This window comes from Cyanistes caeruleus, chromosome 6 (assembly GCF_971803275.1).
Source record: "Cyanistes caeruleus chromosome 6, bCyaCae1.hap1.1, whole genome shotgun sequence".
In the NCBI taxonomy this organism is placed as follows: Eukaryota; Metazoa; Chordata; class Aves; order Passeriformes; family Paridae; genus Cyanistes; species Cyanistes caeruleus.
In genome coordinates, this window is record NC_141706.1 from 19146366 (window position 1) to 19171521 (window position 25156).

The window sequence follows — 25156 nt, forward strand, 5'->3', positions numbered from 1 at the left end:
TAACCTTCCTCAAAGCTGCTAAACACTACAAAAAATGAGGAATGTATATCCTTCCTGAGATAATTTTCTCAATATCTCCTAAAACTGTATTAAGAATATAAAATGTAAACACTTATTTGGCAGCTGCTTGGGTAAAAGACAATTGTGTTGCAGAGGCTAAAAGGGCTACACAGTCCTTTTCATGTCTCCACACTTTGATATGGACTTACTGAAATCTCACAAATTCAGACAGAAATCAATCAAGTGTTACCCTGGAATGTAGCATAGACAGTACTTATGACACTGGCAGTATTTCAGCCATAGCATCCTGTGATGCAGTGTTCAATAACCCATGGTCAAAATTGCAACTTACCTTCTGCATCTTCTGGCCTTGTAAGATCGATGACACCAGGGCCAATTTTTCCATCTTCATTGGGTTTCCCTGTTAACTGTGGGCCTAAATTTTCAAACCTTGTTCTTTCCTGGAAAACAACAGAAGGATTCTTAATGCTCCATATAGGATAGTTCTCATTATATGCCAGTGCATATGGGTATGCACCGCTACATGCCATATTTTTTAAATCTGAACAAATAATGAATGCGTCTAATTAGAATTTTAGCTCAGGGACTTTTTTTTCTTTTTTTTTTTCTTACAGATTCTGAATGTTTGCATTTATGAAAATCAGTTTTAAATGTGAAACATATACAGAAACTTTGAGATTATTTTGATCTGCAGTGCCATAATGCATAAACGATTGTACATGCAAATACAAAACACTCTTGGCAGCACACAGTGCTGATCAATGCTGCTCACTTTGCCTTTCCACTTATTTTCCAACTTAAACTGAAAAAGACAATCAACATTTGGGAAACATGAAAATTCAGAAGCTGAAAGAAGAGTTTGTATTGAAATGCACTGGTATTTTAATGAAAAAAAACCACTTTTTACCCACTCTGAGATTTAAGTTTGCATTCATACCTCTGCGAAAACACAAGTCTGAATTTTATGCAGAGATTTCCAAAGACAAATATTTCAAATAGGAATAATGGAGGACAGCACCAATATTATTTTGTCTAGAAATTTAAGTTGCACCTCAGTGAAAAGGGAACTTAAGGAGAAAAAAAAAGGAAAAAAGAAAAAAAAAAAAAGAAAAAGAATGCCCATTCTCAGAAAAACAGAAATCTTTTGAGAGCTGGAGACTTCCATAAGAAACCTGGAACCAGAAAGTGGAAACAGAAAAGTCTTTCATATGTTAACCCAGGTCCTCACTCAGCTCCTGGACATGGGCATTATAAAGGCAGTGTAATATTGTCTCTCTCAATAGTGGTCTCCGTAGTGCTGTGTATCAGTAGCAAAGTGTTCAGTGGTTATCATTAATTTAGCGTTCTCATTTGAAGGAACACAGCATGTTTTCCCTCTTGCCTTGTTGTTACCTCTTCAGATTAAACTTGGCATTATGTTGTACTTGTGAATGAATGAAACCTTGTTCATTACTATGAAACAATATTAAATGTCATGTCAGCTTGAATTTACAGATGCGAAATACCAGTTTTCAGCTCTCCGAACAGTTTCTCCATGTTATACTTAATGCATTATGCAGAAGTAGAGTGCTGACTGCTGTTCAGTCTATTGTTCAATGACCTAGTTCAGCGCTGTGCATACTAGACATGAGGAGAAAACATTGTGAGGTTTCTCTCCTAGAAGATGGTAGAAACTTGGAAATGTACTTCAGGACAAAACATGGCCTTGACTCCTCATTTGCTCCAGCTCCAACTACTTCTGCTTTCCAATATTATTATTTTTCTATTGTCATTCTGTTTCAGTCATGAAACCCCATCAGGAAGAGTGAGGAATTGTTTCGATTCCTCATGCTTTCAGTTCCTTCAGCCATGGATTTTTAAAATTATTCTCTGTTTAATTTGCACAGGAAAAGAAAGCTCAATCTGACACTGGATTTGCCACAACATGCAGCTGAGGCATTTCAGGTACTAAATACATTTCTAAAGTTTCCTCAGAATCTCCTGCTTGTCAGACAAGTAACTCTGCATTTTATATTTGCTTAATTACATCACTTGTTTTCTACTGTAAAATCCATGGTTGATGAAGGAGCTTACACACACAAAGGAACTCAAGAGTAAAGAAAGAGTTACAAATAAAATTTGCCTGCAGAAAGGCAGTACAATACTAAAGGCCCAATGTTTTACTGAAAAATGTTCTGCATTGTAACAATACACTTGAATCATCAGGATGGAATCTGTCTTACGGGTGGAGAGAATGAAAAATAAGTTTATCAAGAATACTGTGTTCCATTGCAAAGGGCTGATTTGCAGTTGAGATAAAAACAAAGATCAGTGCTAAGAAAACAGCTTTTGGCACATTTATTTTCTCTTCCAAAATATTTTCACTAAAGGTTTTTCTTAAGGATGTTAATACTGCACCTTCAGTAGTCTTGGGAGAATAGCCTTTAAGTGTGTTTCAGAAAAAGAGGAATACCTCTCCACTATAAAAATCAACAGACCTAGCTACATATCAACATGCACATTTGGAATATCTTTCTAGTCATTCATTCTCTTTGATTTTACCAGAAATATTCTGTTACCAAAAATAAAAAATAAAAAAAAAATAGAAAAAGTTTCTACAAGAATATCAATATTTTGACGTGAAATGAGAGAAGAAAAAATTGCATGATAAGGTTCAGAAACACTAAAATGAAAGCACTTATGCCATAAAAATATCTGCTCTTGTCAAAAAAAAGCAGCTGTATTTATAGTTACTTTATAACCCCCTCCTAACTCATGAGATGGCTTAACAAAGCTAGATATACTTAAGTCTTTGAAATGCTTTTTGAAGTCATTCCTTTGCTTGCCTTTTTTACTAAAAATTGTCATCATGATGATAGAAAAGAATGGTCAATATTTGCATTGGTTTTACACAGATTCAGAGAACTTTAAAAAATAAGAAAATCTTCCCCAGTACTAAAAATGCTTTAATCTAGAAGATGCCTTTACAATTCCATGAAAGACAACAAATTCACATGACATTTATTGTAAGAGAATAAACTCATTTCACTAAGCTCAAATCCTTTTTAGTGGGATATGTCTTTGCTCCCGTATTAAACTCATCCTAGAGAAAATAGACTAAAAATATTTTAAAAGTACACATTTCCCCTGGTATGACTGAGATGAAGATTGATTCTCTGCTTTGTATTCCTAGATTAAAAAAAAAAAAAAAAAAGACATGCCTTCATTAAAAATAAATTGGTATACATAGCTGCATGAACAAATATGTTATCTACACATACATCTGCACACATGTGCATCAACTACTGGATTGATTTCTGCCTGCCTAACTTCTATTAGCAGAAAACTTTGGTGAACTTGTAATAAAGTGCACTGCTATGGACAGTGCAGGTGTTTCCTCCCCTGTGAAAAGCACTTTTGACCCCTATTTTGAACATTTTTTTTTTCCTTATTTTTCTAATGGCTATGGAGCTTGTACTGTATAGATACTTCAAGTTTTTCCATTTATATCTCAGAAAAAAAGTTTTAGGAAGACACAGACAACCCTTTCTCATGACAAGATCAACACAGTCAGTTGGAGTTTGCATTAGGAAACTGAAAGCACTTCCCAACACAAATCAGATTCTTTGTGCTTCTTTATACTTTGAACGCATAGCAAAAATAATCCTTTCTTCAAAATGAGAAAAGAGAAGAGGAACCTTCTTACAGCCAAACCTTAATTTTCCATTCTGTAATATGATTAGGCACTTATTTATGCATTGTCAGTCACAAACATGCAGAAAACGTAAAAGTTATTGAAAAAATTAAAGTCTGCTCAACTGTCTTGCAGGAATGTTGGTTCTCTAAGTGCTTTGAAATTATGATGTATGAGGTAGATGTTGCATATTAAATAAAGATATTTAAATTATAAAGCCCCCGTTAGTGAGAGCTGATGAATGTTAAATGTTATGAGCCACAAGGCTGTGGCATCCATCATATTCACATATTATCACAGTCAGTGATGGAGCAGCCCCAGTGATGACAGATAGACTGCTAGATAGTTATCCCTTATTTCCAGTGTCGCCAAGCAAGCCTTTCAACCCCTTTGGCATTATTTTTAGCTTTGCATTAAATTAGCAACTTTTCTGTCACGTTCTGCCAGAAAGTATTAATTTTTTCTTCACGTGTGGAAGGTAAAAAGAATGATTCAGTGAAGCACCAAGTAAAGCAAAAGGAAGCCTTAGCCCCTGCCTTGGAAAAGGCTGCAAACTTCAAATGACTAGAAACAAATATAAAATTGTGATCTTGTGAAAGAACAGCAATGAAACAGTAAGCACACAATAATGGCTTTTCTCTGCACTTAGATAAAAGCTGAATTTTTGATGTGCACAGTATATTTTCATAAAATTTTATATACTATGTTTTATACACTTATTGGCTATTCCATAATAATGTGTGTGCTAACAGTAAAATTGCTCTTAAATTTATGTGTGTTATTTATACGTTCCCACGTAACAATGCTTTTTGTTGTAAAAAATATTCTGTTTATTAATGTAACTTTACAACCACTGCATCCAGGATCCGTGGTAAATTAATGACATTTTTATTATTTTATAGTGTCATTAAATTTTTACTGATCACTCCATCAAACAGAAGCAATAAAGGCCATAATGCAAACTGGGACACTTAGATCAGGGGAGCAGGAAGGCATTCCATATAGTCTGAAGTAAACGGCTTGCCATAAATGATATTTATACCATCTTTAAGGATGTGAGAATACTTGGACAAGTTTGGCAAAACTGTTTCTGTAGTACCGTGGATTGTGTACTTAAATAACAGTTTACTTGCCAGCAAGACAATTTTTTTTCAAACCATATGTGAGAAGATGACTGATTGCATCCATCGCTTGAAAAATAATATATGAAACATAATAATACATTGGGCACCCCTCCCTTCTGAATTACCAAGACTGATCTGACTATTCCCATGCCTCAAATTATTTCAACATGCTTACTTTTTCCACATCTGAAATGTATGCTTTGCCTGAAATGGAAAATGGCATGCATCCTGATCTTTGTGTAAAAGATTTAAAATATATATATCTTTTTTTGCAAACAAATACTTTTATTGAAGTAGACATGTTTGGACAATGATGTAATACTTTTATTTCAATAGTCTAGCATGGAAGCAGTTACCCAACATTAATTTAAAGAGCCAGTTTCTAGAAATTGAATTAATATGGGTCATTCACAGAAGCCACAAAACATATGACTGAAGGGATATTATTTCTTCTGAGGACAGTGCTTTAGTTAGAATGACTACAAATAATTATCACATGTTGTCTTTATGTATGAAATGTATTTCAATTGAATTATTTTATACTAAATGTTCTAGTAGCTTATTTGCTAACTATGATCTATTCCCTTCATGTACTGTGGACAGTAAACAACCAGCAAACAACTTAATGTATTCCAAACATAAAAAGGACATTTTCAGTAGAACACAGAGAAAATCATTCCCAGTTTGAAAAAGGAGGAATTACAACTCCTTTTTACCCCTCCCTGCAAACTCAATATACAAATGCCCCGAGCTTTTCGCCTTCTTTTACTACTTTTTAACAGCTAGGACTGAAAAGTTAAATTACCCTCCACTTTTGCAATGTCTTGGCACAGCAGGGATAATTACAAATTGACTTTCAGCCTTATCTCTGGATATTTTAGTTATGGGTGGGAAGTTTAAACATTAACCTTATTACAACAATGTCAATCATCCTACTAGTGTGCAGGCATGCAACTGCTGGAATTCTTTGGATGGCAGAGGAGATAAACACAATAGTGGCACTATTGTTATAATTAAAAACGTGGCCCTTGGTTTTGCAGAACTGTGGTGAATGTCTAGGACTCATTTTCAATGTCATAGCACTAGGAGCTGCTCCAAGAAAACAGAAAAATTAAATTAGCAAAGCAGGAAAACTTATTGTAGGAAAGCTGTTATTTTAAGATACTACAAGATAAAAGGTGTACCTTTTCCAAGGATTTACAGGTTTTGGGACTGACAGATATGCTGACATCTATTATGCTGACACAATCTGCCCTTTTCTTTGTTTTTTCTGTAAATGAAACACCTGAATTCACTGGTCTCAGGGACCAAGAGAGGCACAGTGAGTGATTTTTCACCCTGAAATACTGCTGCTTCCAGGTTTTGAGAGCCCCTATGCTGTTCATAAACTGTTCCAGTAATATACAGCATGGACCAGCATCCCTGCAACAGACTACAGATTTGCATCACACTGCAGTGCTCAAAGCAAACAGCTTGCTTGAAAAGATGTGGGGAGAGAGAAGCCACTAGGTCCCCTTTAAAATATATTCTTCCATTTTAAAGCATAACTGAAAAGTAAGAGGTTAAAAGCAGATAACAGGGAATTTACACTAAAATTTCTTTGCCTGCCTGGCAAGCCTCAGCTGGCTTCCATGTGACAATATTACATGTGCAGGACCGTCACAAGCAAAAAATACTCCAATGTTCAGAAACAGAATTTCACAGTGTTTGTCACATTCTGAGACTTCTTTTAAGAACCAGGTTCTGGAGTCAAAATTGAGAATTGCGATTTCATCAAAATTTAAAGTGTCTAGAAAAAAATTGAGTCTAGAAACCAATGGGCTAAAGCCAAAAAAAAAAAAAAAAAAAAAAAAAAAGTGAATGCCGAATGCCAATGCATATAGCCTACTTGTAAACACTGTCTTCAGCTAATCATTTTGGAAGCCTGATTTTAAGGATCGGAATTCCAGGAGCTTCTTCTCAGCTCGTGTGAGCAGGAGCCATCTTGATCTTGAATATAAATAAGAATGATTTAAATGAATTCTCTGATTATCAGGAGCATTCAGCAGATACTAAGATGTTTATAGACTTCAGTGCATAGAAGACTCGTTCTAGTGGGAAGTGTATCAATTCAAAATTATTTTTGAAAAGAGGGGGAAAAAAAAACATGATAGCAAATATTTCCACCTAAGGAGAATATTATGCCCTTCTGCACGTGAAATATTGCCATCTCTATAACTATTGCCATGCTTGCAGGCACTCCTAAGCTATGGATCTGTCCTGGTTAGATTACTTTCAACAGGATTACTGCATTTACTGAGCCCCCTTAACCAAATGCTTTATGTCTTTGTTCATATGGTTTTAATATGGTTTTAACCAATTGCAAGGTTATTTATAAGTTTGCAACTCCCCAGTAGTTAGAGTTATGAAGCGTTCAGATTTAAGCATATCCAGTTGTGTGGTAACCCAACTACTGCTTTCATGCGGTTTCCAACTTTTTATTCATGTACGAAGGCACGATGCATGGCAGTATCTGAGACCATTCTGATTAACTCTTTGTTTCAGCAGCAAACTTTGGCAGCAGCCTACAGTAAAATGATATACTGACTAGAAGGTAAGGATTAAAAGAAAAAAAAAAAAATATCACCCAAGCTGTGAAATTCCACAACAGACTGAGGAGAAACTAGTCCTTGAAAAACAAAGGGACAATCAGTTAAATTAGCAGCTGGTAAATGAAAAGCAAACAAAAGGAGTTACTACTTTACACTCTGCATAATTCTGTATGAATGCTGTAGAATTTCCCAGGGGTCAGAAAGCATCCAAAGTTTGGCCTGTCACTTGTTTCTAAAAAAGCTGGATAATTTTATGACTGTTAATAACATTTGTATGTTATTTATATGTATCTTAGCATGTTAATAACATGCTAAGATAGTCAAATCTCTTGTTCCAGAGTATAGGCCATGAGTCAAAGAGAAAGGCCTTGAGTCAAAGAGAAATTCCCTCGTCCTCTCTGATGCTCCTGACCAACACCACAGATGATTAACTGGGAGCCTTCTAGGGATACAAGTTAATTTTCTTTTATAAGATCGCTAAATTTAAGGAAGAACTGGTAAAGGGTATAGATCAAATCTATAATCTACCTTGTAATTAGAAGGAATCTGAATGCAGCCATTAAAAAAACCCCAACATTTTCTTCTAATTAAACACATACATGTGCATTTTTGAGAGACAGACAAAAATAAACACAAATTACGATTGACTTCTACTAGGAAATAGCAGGACTGTGGTTTGGTTTTTTCTGTGCTGTAAAGTGACTAATGGAAGCAATTCAATAGCTACTCATGGACATTTACAATGTACATTTAAATTTCTAACATTTGATTTACAAGAATAAAAGTGCAAGGATATGACAAAACAAAGGGGTTTTTCCTAGGCTTAAGGAACATACTTATACATTTAAACGAATAAATGTATATGTGTATTTAAGTTTAATTTTGCAGGTGGTTGGACCTTGTCGATTATGGCCTCATTTTCACCAAGTATTTTAAAATGGAGCCATTTAAATGCCATAAAAGTGAACAAAAATGCTTTTACCAAATTTAGGCAATTTCATGATTCTGTACATATATCTGCTTGTTTCCTTGGATGTTTATGCTTGTGACTAAATTTCATTGAAGTTATTCTCATACATTAGAATCAGAACAGAATTTGGTTACTAGTTCAAAACTGTGAATCTCCTTCACTTTTTTAATCACCTAGTAATATATTCCAGGCTGAAAATCCAGTTTTAGCAAGAAGCCACAGCAGTGAAACAACTAGAAAAACTATTCTAGGTTCAGCACAACAATTTTTTTGGAATGGAAAATAAAAGAGGCAGGAAAAAAAGTCACCAATTTCAATTTCATTGTGGTGTTCTGGAAACCTCAACAGCACAAAGCTGTTGCTTTCAGCTGCTACCGACACAGGGAGTTGAGACAACAAAGGTCTTAAAAAAATCCAGAAAACACACAACCAGACAGACATGCACACATGTCACTGGTCAAACATCTTCAGAAGCAATCTGATGTTCTTTTGTGAATAATATGAAAAATTAAGCATATATAAACAGACTTTTATAAGTTTAATTTTAAGCCTATAAAAGCAAAGAGAAAGACAGATTATGATCTGATAAATACTTCCATTCCATTGTTTCAGCTGTTCCTTATGACAGGCACATGTCAGAGTTTTGGACAACATCGGATAATGTTGGAAAAATTTTAATAAACATCGACTTTGTGACACCATAATCAATTATCAAATCTCAATAAATACAACTTTCCTACTCAACACATGGCTAGTAGTTATAAAGGTATAAAAGCAAATATTTCAAATACTCTATTTGCCAGTATTTTTTCATTTAAGGAACTAAACCTATTGGCATTTTTTTAAAGCAACCTTCGAACATGAATAATATTGTATATTGTAAGCATAGGTTTGAGTAGGTCCCTTAGGGTAAATTCTGTAGGCTTTGGCAGCACAGATATCTAACCCTAGACATCACAAATGAGTCACTGGGGGTACCCACCCCTTTTGTTTACCTCTATAAACAACACAAGCCTCTAGACATGCCTGTTCCATCCCATGTTCAGGAATACACCTGAAGCAGTTTAAAATGGAGATGCAAAAGACACTTGGGCTTAAATGTTCATATTCATATTTAGAATTAGAAATGCAATCAAGGCAGTTAGCAAAATCCCACCAAATGCTACTGTTTTCAAGTATATGCCTTGCCTTGTGCTGGATGTAAATATATAATTGCATACCATGCATATAAAGATTAAGTAGTTTTTTTCTGTATTTATCAAGATGATTTTTTTTTGGTAGCATTTTAAATACACTTTTCAAGGTTACATTTTATGATTGCTGCTTATACACTGCTCTGTTTATACTGAGGCCTCTTTTGTTATCTTCAGAGAGAAAATGATCATATCACTAAGGTGTAAGGATGGGTGACAATGGAACAATGATAATAACATCATTATGCAGTGTTTTGTCTCTTGTACCTCCATCACTGCCATGTTTTTCTGTGATTATTTCAGCCTCAGGAAAAAGTGTTGCTTACTGTTTATGTCAAGAAGGCAAGATTACTGTTTGCATGATTACAATATCAAGTATGATGTACATAATGCCTGTGATAATATAAATGTACCCCTCAACTAGCTCCTGTCTTTAATCTTCATGCAACTGTGAAAAAAAAATAAACAAAAACAAAGAAAACAAATCAGTGAGTTACAAGTTCTTGCAGCCTCATATAGGCCTTAATCTTCTAAAGTGCCAAAATACTTTCACTCAAGTCCAACAGAGGCCTCAAGGACACAGATAATCAGTACTTAAGTCTAAGGGAGTACATGAAGAATGGACTAAATGCACGTGACTGAATCAGGACCAAAGTATGGAATTCTTATGTTTACATGGAGTCTGAGAATAAAAATTAATTTGAGCCTGTTTTTTTCCAGGCTCAAAAAGATGCTTTCTCCTTCTTACTGATTATTCTTTTTTCCCTTTGAGACAGGTAGGTTGAAGACCTTCTAGTACAAAGAATTATTCTTGTTTAGGAATAAAACCATAAAGCAAAAAACACAGTCCAGTAAGTATCTATTTGAGCAGAAAAAGCCTGGCATTAGCAATGGCCTGGCTGAAGCAAAGGAATAACTCTGCATCTTTGAAATTGCTATATTTACTTACTGATCTCCCTAACATAATTGGAACTAAATTATTCATGATTAATGTTTTTAAAACTTATAGTCAAGGCAAAAGCAGCCCAAATTGGTTTTATGAAGACTATGAATTCCCAAAGTCAGAGAATGGTTTGGTTTGGAAGGGACCATAGAGAATATCCAGTTCTAGTTCTAACACCCCTGTCATAGGCAAGGATACCTTCCATTAGACCAGGTTGCTCATTCACCAAACCAAAAATACCCAAAAAAACAAAAGTCAACTGATAAAGTAGGATAAAATCCCCCTTTGGGATATCTGACATGCAAATGCAGGCAAATATGTACTTCCTAGATAATGGGAGAGATTTACATGTCTCGGAAAGAGTAGCTCTTCCATGAAGGAATTATGAATCAAAATAATGACAGAGGACTTTAAAAGGACAACTGAAAACTGCATTTATTTTTTTTTTTCCATGCAGAATCCAGGAATTCTTGCACCTGAAACCATCCTAAATGCAAAATAACTACCTATGTATGGGTGGAAAAAACCCATGTGTTTTCACTGCTGCAAAAAGCAGAGAAAACTGACAGTCAGTAGCTAATGCCACTGGCAAAAATCCATTCTCTAGCTTTTCATTTAAACTAGAATGATTTTATAAACCTTCTTTTGCTTTTGTCATGAAAAATTTGTCTCAACTTTTTAGATAAGCTATCCATTAAATACTCTTCAGTTACAGGCAACAATACAATTTAGAAAATGCTTTTATACCTTAACCACCAACCTTGAATGGGTGTTTCAAAAGTAGTGGTTTCACCCATAAATTAGCCACTTATGTCCTACTTAAGACCTATTTTTTACCTCATCTTCAGGATAAGTATAAACTGGGTCCTACTACAGCTCTCTGCACTTAAATGTATCTTTTTCTCTCTTTTCCCCATCCTTGTTCACCCACTCTAGTTGATATACATGGAAAAGTTCATGCAATTCACTGAAGGAACATTCCAGCACCTCATTCCAGTGGAAGATTCTTTGCTGTTCTGTGGATAAATACAATCTGTAAGAGGGAATTTCCTGTCTCATTACTTTCCTTACTCCTTTGTATACTTGTATGCTTTATAACTGTGATCATGTTTTATAGCTCTGTCTCACAGGAAAGAGAACAATATTGTTCTGGGGAAGCAATCAACATTTTGGAGCTTTTTGCTATGATATATGTAGACAATTGCATTACTTACAACTGCTCATTAGTAATACCCAAATAATTTTAAAAAGGAAGTTGGTAACTGAATCTTCAGGCACAGAGAGGGGAAATTATTATCTTCTGGTTACCCAGAAAGTCAATGATTAAGATAAGAGCTGAACCCAGGACTTCTGCACATTAAGCCAGTCCACTGGCTGTTATGCCACACTGCCCCTGCCATAAATCTGCTTGATGGATTTTTCAGTCATGGAACATTAAAGGCTCTGCTCTTTTTTAATGAATATGTTTAAAGAAAACAGTACAAACAAAAGCAAATGTAACACTTAAATTATCTGAGACATCCTGCTTTAATGTCACGCTTGGATAAAGGATTTCCTACTGGAGACCTATGTACTCTTTTACGTACTGAAAAATGTTTTAGCCACTACCACTAGCTGGATACTGGTATCTATTTCTTCCTGAAAACAGCCTAATCAGTTTTAGGTGGTTAAAAATAATCAGAGCCAACTTTTATACTATGACCAAAACCTTGGCAGCTCAGCAGCAGTGGCAAATAGCAGAAAATTGCTTGCAGTGTTATTTGCCAGATTACTTAACTATTTACATTGGGATTTTAAGTTTGAAGTATAAAAAACTCATGATTTGGAGAAGTCTTGGACTATGTATTTTTATTCCTAGTTACAACAAGATGTGCAGAGGATATAGCATGGCTTACTAAATTAAGCATTTTTTTAAGATAAACTACCTGAAGCATTTAGGAGCAGTCCAGTTTGAACTGTTCAGATTTCTTTTTTAATTGAAGATTTGGAAAACCAATTGATTTAGATTAAATGATCAACTTTTCACATCTACTTGTTTAAGATTCATGTTGACTTGTACTAAATACAGCCATATAGTTTGTATTCCAGATAAATTGATCTGACTACAAGCCTCACTCTTTAGTATGATTCTTACTCCAAGATAAATCAATATTTAATATCTCCTGCAACAACCCCTGTAGATAATTTTAAACCTTTTCTCCATCCCATTAAGTTACCTTTAAAAATTCTTTATACAAGGCTTCACAGACGACTTCTGAAAAACTAGTTTATGAAAAGCAGTCTGAAATTCATTAATTCACATGGAAAGGGTTTCTTAATCTTGCTGCATTGTGCTGTCCTCTAAATCCATCTCTGTTTAGCTAATTCTCCCACCCAGCTAATTTGAAGAATAAATAAATACTTCCTGAAAATCTGTAACACAGGTTTTTAAACATAAAGGAAAATATCTTTTTACTGCTAGATTTGTAGTACAAGATATGTCTGGGGTATGAGCTTCTGCAAATCAGGCTAACCAAAGCTCTCCCTGACTCCTTGAGAGGATGGGCACTCTTCATCACCAGGTAGCAATCTACACCCAGCTCCAGTCCCATGGTCACATCAGCTAAGGGAAACAGTGGTAGGCAGCAGAATGTCAGGCTCAGACAGCGGTCACATCCCAGCCTCCATTTTGAATATTAAAAACTATGTCTGCTCCTTCTCCCCTCCCCACCCTCCAATGTGATGCAGCAGCTAAGGAAAAACATCTCTTCCTCCTCCTCCCTCAAACCTCTCCTATGGCTAAGGGCCTCACTGGGATAGGAGGCTTTGATATCAGAAGCATGCAAACAGCAAGGCTCAGGTTTGCTGCTTCTTAGGGTTTAGAAACAGAGACTTAAGAGGAATTTCAAATTATTATATACTGGGAGAACTGAAAGGGATAATGCCAAAAAGAAGGAAAGAGCTATATACTCTGGAGCTATCTGGCTGTAAATCCACCATTTAAACTACAGGATCTTCACATTCCTATCTGTGCCCTCCCTCACTCTCATTTCCTATCCTGCAATACATTCAAAGTGCATTTTCAGGGACATGGTATGCAGGAGTGAAGTTCTGTCCCATCCCTCAACTTCTGACCTGCTGGTCCCCACAAACAGTCCACGGTACTTTAAAACTTCTGATTCAGCTATTGAAAAATCAAACAGTGAAATATTTCAGTTTAATAAAACGGGAAGCTTTTGTTTTCAAAGCCTTTGCAGCTTTTACAGTGGAATCACTCTCAGTCAGTTCTGTCCTTGAGCAGGCAGTGAGCTGCAGCTAAAGATGCTAAGAACCTGTTTGCACTGGAGAGGTAACATGCTAGACCAAGACAGCTACTGCCTTTCAAATCTACTAAGGATCTTCATCTCAGGAGATGTAACTGCTTTGGTTTGTATCAAAGCACAGCCTAAAATGGTCTGATCCTAAATGAGTTCTGTCATCAGTTATAAAATAGAATTATTAGAGAAAAAAAGTGACTGACAACTCACAATGAAGTTTTAAATTTTATCTCCATTCCTTTGCTACTCCAAGCAATCAAAAATGTGATAAATTGTGTATTTTGCTTATGGAAAAGGGTCAGCATTTAGCTTAGTTGTGAAGTCAAATCCAAGGCTGATTTAGCAACAAGAATGCAGCTGTATAGAGAACATACCCACAAAATAACAAAAAGAGGTGAAATAACACTGTATCTCTTCACAGCATGAGATGTTAGTAGAAATTCTAATGTGGAAATTGTGTGCTGTCCTATTAGTTAATTAAGATGTGACACACAGCAGCAATGGAAGTGTTGTTTTCATGAGACACTACAAGAGCCCTAGGAAAAGAAGGGTGAAGTTAAGCAACAGAGAAGAGCAGCAGCATGTAGAAAAGGAGACACAAAGTAGTAGATCACTGCAAGCACTGCAAGAAAATTTCCCCCTCTGCCTTGTGATGAGAATGATAGAGACTTCCACTACCTAAACCATAGGCTGCACCACATTAGGAGCGTTTCTAACATTGCAGCACTGGAATCTCATAGCAGTTGAAGGATGATTAAGTAATGCAGTCCCTGATTCAGAGGCACATGTGCTGAGATGCATCCTTACTGTAGCAAAATCTTTACATTAGGGGAACTTAAGGGGGGTCAAAAACAGGAAATTGGGTGTTTTTTTTCCCTTTTAACTGAATTCTTTTTGTTCTTATAACACATATGGTAACTACAGTAACATGGCATGGGTGGGGGAAAAGGGAAATCGCTTGGTAAGCCAAGCAAGAAGTACATTTCATCACCTTCTCTTGTAGGATAACTCACACATGCACTACAAATTTTCCATACTGCAGTTCATTACTTTTGCATGTCCCTGCTACTGAGTACATACTGATCAACGCTGGATGGCTTTTGGACCAAATGGAATGGGTATCTTGCACAGCAGAGCATGCTGGTTATTGCAAACACTGATAGGCATCCTAGTCTATATAGGGTCAGTTTATAACTGTGAGCATTCTAATTCAGACTGATCCTTGAAGTGAAAGAGGAAAAATAAACCTTGCATGAAAGAGAGCAGACCTACAAGAAAAGATCTTCCTTGTATTTCTAAGTTTTGGGTTCTTTCTGAATGGAAGTCCTAAGAGTTGGCATACACTTCCTCAATGAGACATTGAAATGACACAGCGTGATCTGTGGTGTGACAGTGGAGAATAAATCACAGGAGTTATGCAAAGGTCATGCAGGTAACCCCTTGATAAAGAGGAATCCCTTGGGAGGAAGAGTGCAGCTATACAACCTAATCTTATTCATAGTATTCAAAGAGCTTGAGGAACAGAATTCTGGCAGGGAGCTGGCAGCTGAATAAATTTTGGCAAACTGCTGAACCTCTGACAGACCAAGTTTTACAGTACATGATGTGTCAGTGACTCACTTTGTATACAGCTTTAATGCACATCCTCCCAATGATGGCTTCTAAACAGAATGTAAACCAAATGTACCAGCATCCAAAATACAGCGAAGAGTGTTCCTGTGCTTTAGAAATTGAAAAAGTGGGATGCACAAAGCAAGAATCTCTATGTATGTAAAAAAGACAGTTCATCCAAATAGGCATATAATGAAATTGTTACTTCACAACTGAACTCAAGGATGCAAAGAAAATGGCAGGAAGATAGGAATGCTCACATTACCTGCTGTCTCAAGAAGCCCTTGGCAAGATAACAGTGAAATCATGCACCCAGCTACTGATCAACACAGGTCTGACATTAAACCACAAGTGTCCACTTCTCTTACTGAATGTTTAATAAATTGCTTTGTAATGGCTGGAGGTAGAGAGGAGATCTTTCCAAAACCACATCTCAATGTTCTCCCTCAGTTAATGAATGTCAGCAAGTGGACTAGAAGAGAAATTTGATAGGTTTTTCTAGCCTTTCTTATAGAAGCACTTGTAACATGTTTGAGGCCATAGGCATAAAAGTGGAAAATTAATGTTTGTCTGTAGATTTTCAGGATGTAAGCTGGGCAATTTCAGCTTGTGGATTAGGCATACTTTAGGTTTCAAGTAGTGCTATAACAGCTTACTATGAGTTGAATAAGATTTTAATATGAGCAATCTGATGTTGAGTATCATTTATTACCCTGTTATGCATTTCCAATTGTGATAGACCTGGTTGTAGAGTTAGTATTATGTGACTAGAGATGAATAAGCTATATGCATGAACATTTTATCCAGAAATTAGAGTATTTCTTATCTTTTCAAACCACCACTGGAGGTTCAGAAATTTCTATACGTGTCTGAATGTCAGTGTTTTAACAATCTAACTTTTTAAAGTTCTGTGAGAACGATACACTTAAATGCTCAATGGTTTCCTACTTCTGATTTATGCTGTAGTTAGTCACCTGAGACAAATGGCATTGTTTTCTGTGCCTGACTCAATGATAATGCAACTTTTCCTTAAATTACCTGGGGGGGGGAAAAAAAGGCAACTGGAAGTTCTCTCAGACATCCTAGGTAATGAAAAGCTCTTACTTCTATCAGGTCCTGCACCCGAAAACCTCAACTGTACAGAAAAAACAATGAATCTGCCTGAGGCATACCACTGGTAGGGAAGAGATGGCAATGGTAAGGGATAGTGCAGCAAGTCCTTCAGCAGCCCTAGATTAAATTGCTGCAGAGTTCAGGGAGCTGCTGTAAAGATCTATAATTAGCATTGACACTTCATCTGGGCTGGAAGATCTCCCTGATATTGCCTTCCTCATTTGGTCAGTGGGTACTGCCTCAAAGCCTCCATTTCTTATTGAGGGGTTGAGAAATTTGGGCTTAAAGTGCAAATGCTTAATTGTGCACAAATATCCATGTCCATATGTAAATACACTCATAGAAATAAAAATGAAAATGAATATTTTCACAAATATTCATGGAGTTTGCATGAATATTTGTGAAAATAAACAAATAAAGGACTAAGCATGGTCAAACTCTATTAATCAGATTTCAAACAAAAACTTGCAAACACTGTTTCACACTATTGGCTCAAGTCTTTGAGATAAAAGAAGACAATTTTACCTGTTAGCATGCTTATTCATTTGATTGAAGCAGAACAGTTAAGCCAGCAAGAAGTATTGTATAATTCCACAAACAGGCAGCTTAGTAAATATCCTTAAACAACAGGGAGTGTATTTGAATTTATCATACCAATTGATGCAGCCTAATGACACTTGAGAAATGGGAGACATTTTTAATTTTAGAAAGTAATGAAGTATCAGGGAAAGCAATCCAAATTTATCCTTGCTGTACTTTATCTGCTGCAGTAGAGAGTTATATTGGCAATGCATTTGGTATAGCAAATTTACTTAGAGGAATACACAGAGCCTGGAAAAAAATGGAAGTAACTTTTGTGGATGTCTCTGCTTGTATCTAAGTGTGAAATAATATGCAAATGTATTCTGTAGTTCTCAGGACAATTGAGGAAGTGATATGATAGGATTGTGCAGCTGCTATTCTGACCCACAATTAAAATCAATGAATATATTCCTGTTCTAGCAAATTTATGCTTGAACAATAATTTTCAACCTATCTTCATTGTTTTGTGGAGAAGTATAATAAAAACACAGAATAAATTTCAGTATATATCTGTAAATTCTCTTGAGTATCTTGGGAATGTATTGTGTATAAGATCATTATGCTGTTACAGTCATCAGAAAGGCACCATCCTTTATGGTAAAACATCATCTTTTGGAAAAAAAAATCCTTGTTGGTTTGTGCAAATTTTTCAACACATCCCTGAGACATGTTCCAGTCTAATTCTGTTCCTTTTGAATTTTCAGCTGCTCCAAAATTTAAGGGAGAAGACCAAAATGGGGCAAAGTCTGTATCCTTTTCACATTAAATCCCACATGCAAGGGAAAAAACAGTGTATTTGGCATTTTTTCCTTGAGCTGGAAAGGCAATAGAAGAAAGGGGACAACTACTCATTATTACTATTATTATCATCATCATTATAATTAACACTATTATTAATTTGGTCTAATACCTTAAGTTATACAACTTCTTCAATTAGCCCTGACAACAGAAATAAAAAATCATAACTGTGTTCAGCAAGAGCACTGTTGAGTACAGGTAGTGGCCAAACCTCTAGCAGCCAATAGTCAAGTGTAAAAATAGGTCTTGATACCAAAAGTTTGTGTTGATTTCTTACCTGAAAAGAGTATTTTGTTACCACATGCTCCTGGCATTCAACTGAAGGCATGAAAAATTTTAAAAGTTCACCTAATATGGGAAGTTTCTATCCTCTGAAGTGTGAAGTGTATGTGTGTATACATATGTATGCCTCTATATACATGTGTATACAGTAATTCAAATAATAACATTTCATATCGGAAGCTTATACCTAGGTATGTTCTCTTTTATTTTCTTATATATGTATATCACTATTGGGCTGGTCAAACATTTTTTTAAATTTATGGTCCAGTAACATTTCTGTGATTTATAGTTTGCAAATTTGCATATTTTTCACTCAATTCATTTTGATAATTTAATTAATAGAAAAAAATAATTTAGATTTTATTTTAATCAGCTTCTACATGGCTTGAGGGACTATGAATTTCACTTAACATCTAATGCATTGGAACTGAAATGCACAAACTACCAATTTTATAATGACAATTTTTGAAAGTAAAGTAATTGAGCAAAAGGTTTAAAAACAAAGGTCACATAGAAAATTCTTATATAGGTGTAAACTGGATCCATAAGCTGTCACCAAAGCTAAATTATCTGCAAATTTAGATGACCTACATATGCCAGAGATCTTGCACTGTATCTTTTTGTCTTTTCCCTGTCAGTTCCACAGTTTCAGTGAGCATGTATTTTTAATGTGCAAATTTCAAATACATTATTTGTATGTCTTTCTACACGCAGCATACAAAGTAAATCTATAAAAAAAAGAAATTTAGTAGGTGCACTGATAAGCATGAGTGTGACTACCTAGATGTAAATAGCATTTGAGCAAGAGCATGTGATCAAATAAAGGTCGTATCATACATTACATACGAAGTTAACAATTCATGAGCAGCTTTAATATTTCTATCTCTGGGGTTGGAGGAACAGACTTGACAAGATTTCATACCCACAGCCTTCTGCACCTGGTTCCCATTACAAACCTGGCCTTAATAATGGGGCTGTGTTCTTCTGCAGGGGTTAACATTAGCACTGGTATTTTCCTCCCATAACTCTTAGAACCTGAGCACTGATATTACGGCTGTGTTTGACCCCTCTGTGCATGAGAAGTTACAGCTCCCATCATCTTTCTCACTACATACATAGAGATCAGATAAAACATTTCTCTAAGTATGGGTACAATGTCTGAACGGTTTTTATTTCCTGGAATAGCTACGGAATAGTGATACATTACAGACTCAGGGTTATTTCCAAAGTCAGATTTAGCCGTGTTCCTTTTTAGTTTATAATTGAAACATTTCTGCTTAAAAGATGTGGTTGGGGACACAGGGTTGTTTTTTTTCCCAAGATGCTCTGCTTTGAATTCAATTTCAAATTACATGCAAAGTTCTAGTTGCAAAGCATAAATCCATTGCAATACTTACCTCTGTTTGAGAGATATTAAAATCATTCAGTTATTCAAAAATACATCTAATTCCTGATCAGAACTCACAAATAAAAACAAAAATGACAATGCTCAATTGCCCATAAATACACTTAGAAAGCCAAAGCAAACACATGTGACATTCATACAAAAGCAGAAATCATTTACACCTTGAACTTCTTAAAAAAATAGCAGGGAATTCCCTGAAGGGATATGCTGCCTAGGAAATCCAGTCATAGCACACACACTACACCCTGAAAAAATATGTTGCTTGGAATCATTACTATTTTCCCCGATTCATTGTTATAAATGCATATGGATGTCAGCCTTTATCTTATCTTGGCATGAAAATTCAAATATTGGAAGCAACAACATAAATAAACAGAATGTCTCCAGCTAAAAAACTAAATGTTTGAGGTCCAGCATGTTTTCCAGTTCTAATAAAAGGGGGCAGTATTACATCAGCTGAAATTCTGAATTGTCCAAATTATCATTAAAAGAGCTGGAGAAAGATACAAGACTGCTGAATTTCACTGAAAATAGACTGTTACTATGTATGCAGCCATAAATCTGCTTGTCTGCCTTGGGGTAAAATTTTCAGACCTAGTTATAGTTTCAGCCTAGGAACTTAGGCTCCTGCATTGCAGCCACTTCAAAAAATTTTTACTTCAGTGACTATTTTCCATTCAAAATTACTAAGGAGATATTACAATGGGTATAAAATGAAGACAAATGTTTATGTAGCTAGGATAAGCCCTAAGCCTAAAACGGAAATTGCAAAATTACTGCAGTTTCAAAAAATTCTGGAACAAACTGGTGTATTTTTCTTTTTTATTTTTTATTTTTTTTATAATATAAATCTTTCATATTAAAATACTGGTGTCAAAATATGGCTTTAGGAAATTAACTATGAACACCCAATGTAAAAAAAAAAAGCTATAGCTTACATTTATTATGTGCAGCCACAAGTAGATTACTAAATTGAGCAGATTCACAGTCAAGTATAAAGGACATTTGTTTTGTAAGAAATATGAGGACTGCTGGGATTTGTATTTCAAACTTTTCCCTATTCCAAGGCGTTTAACTTAGACCTGTCACTTATCTGTTCTAAAATGATGGATCTGCAAAGAGGTTGTCTTTATGCAATGTGTCCTTCTACATCGCAGAAAGTCCCCAGGGAAAGGTTTGTCGGCTGAGCAGGATGACGTACTCAGGAAAAAACACTTTGCAGTGTCTCTTTGTAGAAATCAGAGTCTTCATTAGACAGATGGAATACACTCCCACTGAGTTGAATAAATTGCCTATATTCTTGCAAGAAAGTGAGACCACACTAACAGTTCCTCAAGTAAATCAATGTCTTTCTTTTTTGCCTTTCTGTACAGTTCTAGATCTTTTATTATAGAATCTAAATACTTAAATTATATTTAAGTGCAAGCTGTGAGGGGCAGGACCTTTCTTAAGTTACAGTGAGACCAGAACTTGTTACAATGACTGTGGAGACATAGAAAAAGTAATAACTTTGCAAAACTAGTCATCTGCTGTTGTTACTGCTATCATTTTTTTTCTTTTTTTTTTTTTTTCCTAATTTTTAGGTACTCGCCCTTTAATTATAAGTAGAACAAAGGTTTAACCAATAGAAATAAGGGTCCAATTGAAAATGCTTACAATTTCTATCATGTGTCACTGCAGACTGAAATATAAGCATTGACTTCTTATTTACTAAGTATCGATAAGTCTGTTAAAAGAAACTAAAGGGGGATAAAAGAAAATATAAGTTTTTCTTGAAAGAAAAAAGGAAATGAGAAGAGATCACTACCTACAAATCTAAGCCACATATTCATAAAGATTTATAAGAAATCCACAAGACCCTCATGACCAATTAATTCATGTTCTAAATTTAAAAGTGGTCAGGACTCCTTTTAGTAAAAGGAAAAAGTGAATTGCATGCAGAATGAACTGGAAAAGTATTTACTTAACTATGCGTTTGGGGTTTTTTAACAGAGTTGAGACTTGACTAACAGCAAGGATACTTGTAACAAGGTGATTCTCTGTGCTTGTCTGAGAAATCTCCTGCAAATCCAGAACAATGTGACTCCTGTCACTGAAGGTGTTCTGTCTCTGATGCTGAATGTATGGGCAGAAAAAAGCTGGCAAAAAACTGATGCCAGTATAATGCAGCATTGCTTGCCTTTAGGAAAAAAAACCAGTACAATGCTGGAGCCATTGCAGGGCTGTAGGCAGCCAAAAGGAGATTATGCATGACTAGTGACTTTTCCTACAAAGACTTCCTGAAGTGTTTTTGTACAAGTTTGTACATGTGTGCAGGAGCTTCATAAACATGATGAAGTGTAACAGCTCCAGAGGAGTTGTTACACTCTATTGTCTCAATAATCCACATACTTAACAGTCTCTAAATACAGCAGAGCGTAATACCTCCAAAGGGGTCGTTATGGCTTATCAAGTCAAATACAACTGCCTAAATATGAGTTTGATCAATAGACTGTAATATCTCGAGGGGTAAATAATGCTTTTAAGAATGTACACATTTTGTATTCAAACTGTGGTCTGTATTAGGGTAAATTACGTGGATTCAACTTGTGAAACTTTGATTTAGAGATAAGAAAGGACTAAAAGGCTCATTAGAAGAGGTGCTAAAGTACCATAATTCCCAGGAAATAGGCAATGACTCATGTCATTTATTTTGGGGTCTAATTCTGCTTTCCTGCTGCAAATACACAGTTGTCTGAAAATCTACAAAAGAGTAAGAATGGAATATAAACATAAAAATGTTATATAAAATTCTGCTTACTCTCAGATCTCAATGAATATACTGACCCCAGCTCACCCCAACTGACCAAAGGGATATTCCACACCATATGACATCAGACTCAGCAATAAAATCTGGTGGAAAAATGAGGAAAGGGAAATGCTTGGAGTTGTGGCATTTGTCTCCCCATGTAACTTATTCATGCAGAAGCCCTGCTTTCCTGGGAATGGCTAAACATTTGCCTGGCAATGGGCAGTAGTCAATTAATTCCCTGTTTTACTTTACTTACATTCACAAATTTTGATATACTTATTAAACTGTACTAATCAGCCCACAAGTTTTCTAATTTTACCCTTCTGACTCTTGTCCCCATCCTGCTGATGGGAGCGAGAGCGCGGCTGTGTGGTTCTTACCTGCCTATCCTAACTCACACAAACTCAAATAGCTCCACAGGATGCAATCATCTCAGAAGTATAAGCTAACCTTAATGCTTTGGCAAATGACAAAGTTGGACAGTCCCAGAATGCTGGATGTTTTTGTTTTGGCCCTTCTTATGAGTGAATCTCTGTGAGCACTTTGAAAGCTTTGTAGATTTTTTTTTTTTAACAGCAGAATATGAACACAAGCAATTTTCAATTCTGTGTCTGTAACCAAATACAAAGCTTTCTGAGATTTAAATGACACATTTTCAAAAAGGCCTAAGCCCAGGCTTTGAAGTTATGTACATAATTTTGCGAGCACAATCATTTGCACAACAAACTATTACCAACTATCTGAACTTGAAGACCAGTAACTGACCAGAACTCAATAGCTTTTTCAAACCGGCTGCAGGCAATTAATTTGCCATCTTTTTCTGGTGCCAGCTTCCAGCTACTCATTTCTGCAAGTCTAATTACCTGAAGCCAATTTCTGAAAATTTGGTCCTGAAAACACAGGGTTCTGATTCTTCAAAAGAAACCAATCCAAAATTGCAACTGTTATAAAAGCTTCACTGGGATCATGGCAGAAACTATACGTAGTTTTCTTGGCATACAATTATTTCAAAATTATGTTTCTCTAATTGAAGTGATCTAGTATTCCTGCTCCCCCACCTCCATTTTGATCATCCTGTCCATCATTTTTAGAGTAAAAGAAGTATATAATAATGTAAAAATTGAGAGGCAGAGGGCGAAGGAAGAAAGAAGAGTGTTCTAGAATTCTGTTTGTGCAAAAGATGTGTCTGGTTTTAATGTATTTTATACTTGCTATAAAGTATAAATACATTTTCTTAGTATTCATGACAAAATTAATACTTTTATTTTCTTTAGGATATAAGTGGGGATATACCATCATTGAAAATTACTGATTCATATCCCATTCTTGTGCAACCCCTGTCTTTCCTCACATCTATGGGGTGAGGGTAACAGACCAGCACACCAAAGATAAAACCAAAGTACATACTACAAGCTTTTCCTGCCTTAATGGTTCTGTAGTACCTGCTGCAATAAATAAACCCACCAGGATTACATAGGGTCACAAAGAGACTTAACAACAGATTTCCCTGCTGCTGTTTTATTCTTTGGTTTTAAAAGTTGCTAGTGCTACCATCTCCTCACAAAAGATGGCCTTTGAGAATGGTGTTGTTCGTATCTCTAAAGAGTTCTGATTCACTCTGCTATATTTGTAAGTAAAATAAAATTTTTTTGCTCAGAGTGCCTGATGCATAACCTCAATCTGGAAGCTGTGCATCAGACTGTGTATTGCTAGTAACCAGCACAAAATAGAAATTTCAGATTATTCACTGAAATATTTACTGACTGCTTTAAAGGGTGAAAGATGAAATAGGAACTTGTTATATTGAATACAAGACATAAACATGATACTGAAAATATGCAGGGAAGAGACTCAATAAGTAAGTGGATGCCATTTTTATACTTATTTTTCAAAGTGAAATCAAATGTTAAGAATTCTTTTAATAGCCCTTATAGCATATTAGATATTTTTAAATGTCAAGCCACTGAAACTCATAAAACAAATTTTAAAATAAGCATAATTTTATAAACTCTTAATACTGATCATGTACGTGACATTTTTTTATTTTTTGCAACCTGGGCTTTAGTATCCTGCCTCTTGATTGCTTAAGACAAACACTGCCTTTACAATTAGACTGTTTGAATACAGCCTGCTTGAACAGTTATTAACTTCTATACTTCTAATAATATCAACTTGTATTAAATGAGGTTTTCAATTATGATTTTTAAACTAATACTACCAGACACATATATTTGTATTATTTATATTATTCATATTATTCATATTATTTATATTATTCTTATTATTCGTATAATTTATATTTATATTTATATTACATATATCTATTAGACATAACATATATTTATTAGTCTGACTTGGAAAAGCATTGTTTATCCTGTGTGGTAACATTTTAACCAATCTTTTTTACCAGACACTACTTGTTTTGAGTACTGCAAAGAAACTATCAAGCAAAAATATAAAATGTAATTAAAAGGTGCATGTCAATCTTTAATGGGTCTGTTTATAACATTTCTTTGTATTTTGGTGCCTTGCTACAAAAAAGTCACCCAAACATTCCCTGTGGGCTGAGAAAAGTTCAGAGTAATATCAAATTCATATTTAAGTTACAGTTAATATTCTGCTGAGTCTTATACTCAACCTGGACTCAAAACTCCTGTTAGTCTTTGGGCTACAGTATAATCTTCCCTCCCTTACACAAGAAAAAAAAGAACCTACCCTACCTCTGGTATAGAAAATCACAGAATTTTTGGAATTGGAATGACC

General features: G+C 35.4%; 1 protein-coding gene across 50 annotated transcripts in view; it reads right to left on the bottom strand.

The window, feature by feature from the left end:
* The window catches only part of SOX6 (SRY-box transcription factor 6), a 369681-nt gene that overhangs the window by 30089 nt on the left and 314436 nt on the right, over positions 1 to 25156 (bottom strand). For all 50 annotated transcript variants that reach the window (XM_086893202.1, XM_086893189.1, XM_086893212.1 and 47 more), the window contains one exon: positions 353 to 461. In XM_086893202.1, the coding sequence (XP_086749328.1) occupies positions 353 to 461 (109 nt within the window). The remainder of the gene's footprint in view (positions 1 to 352; positions 462 to 25156) is intronic.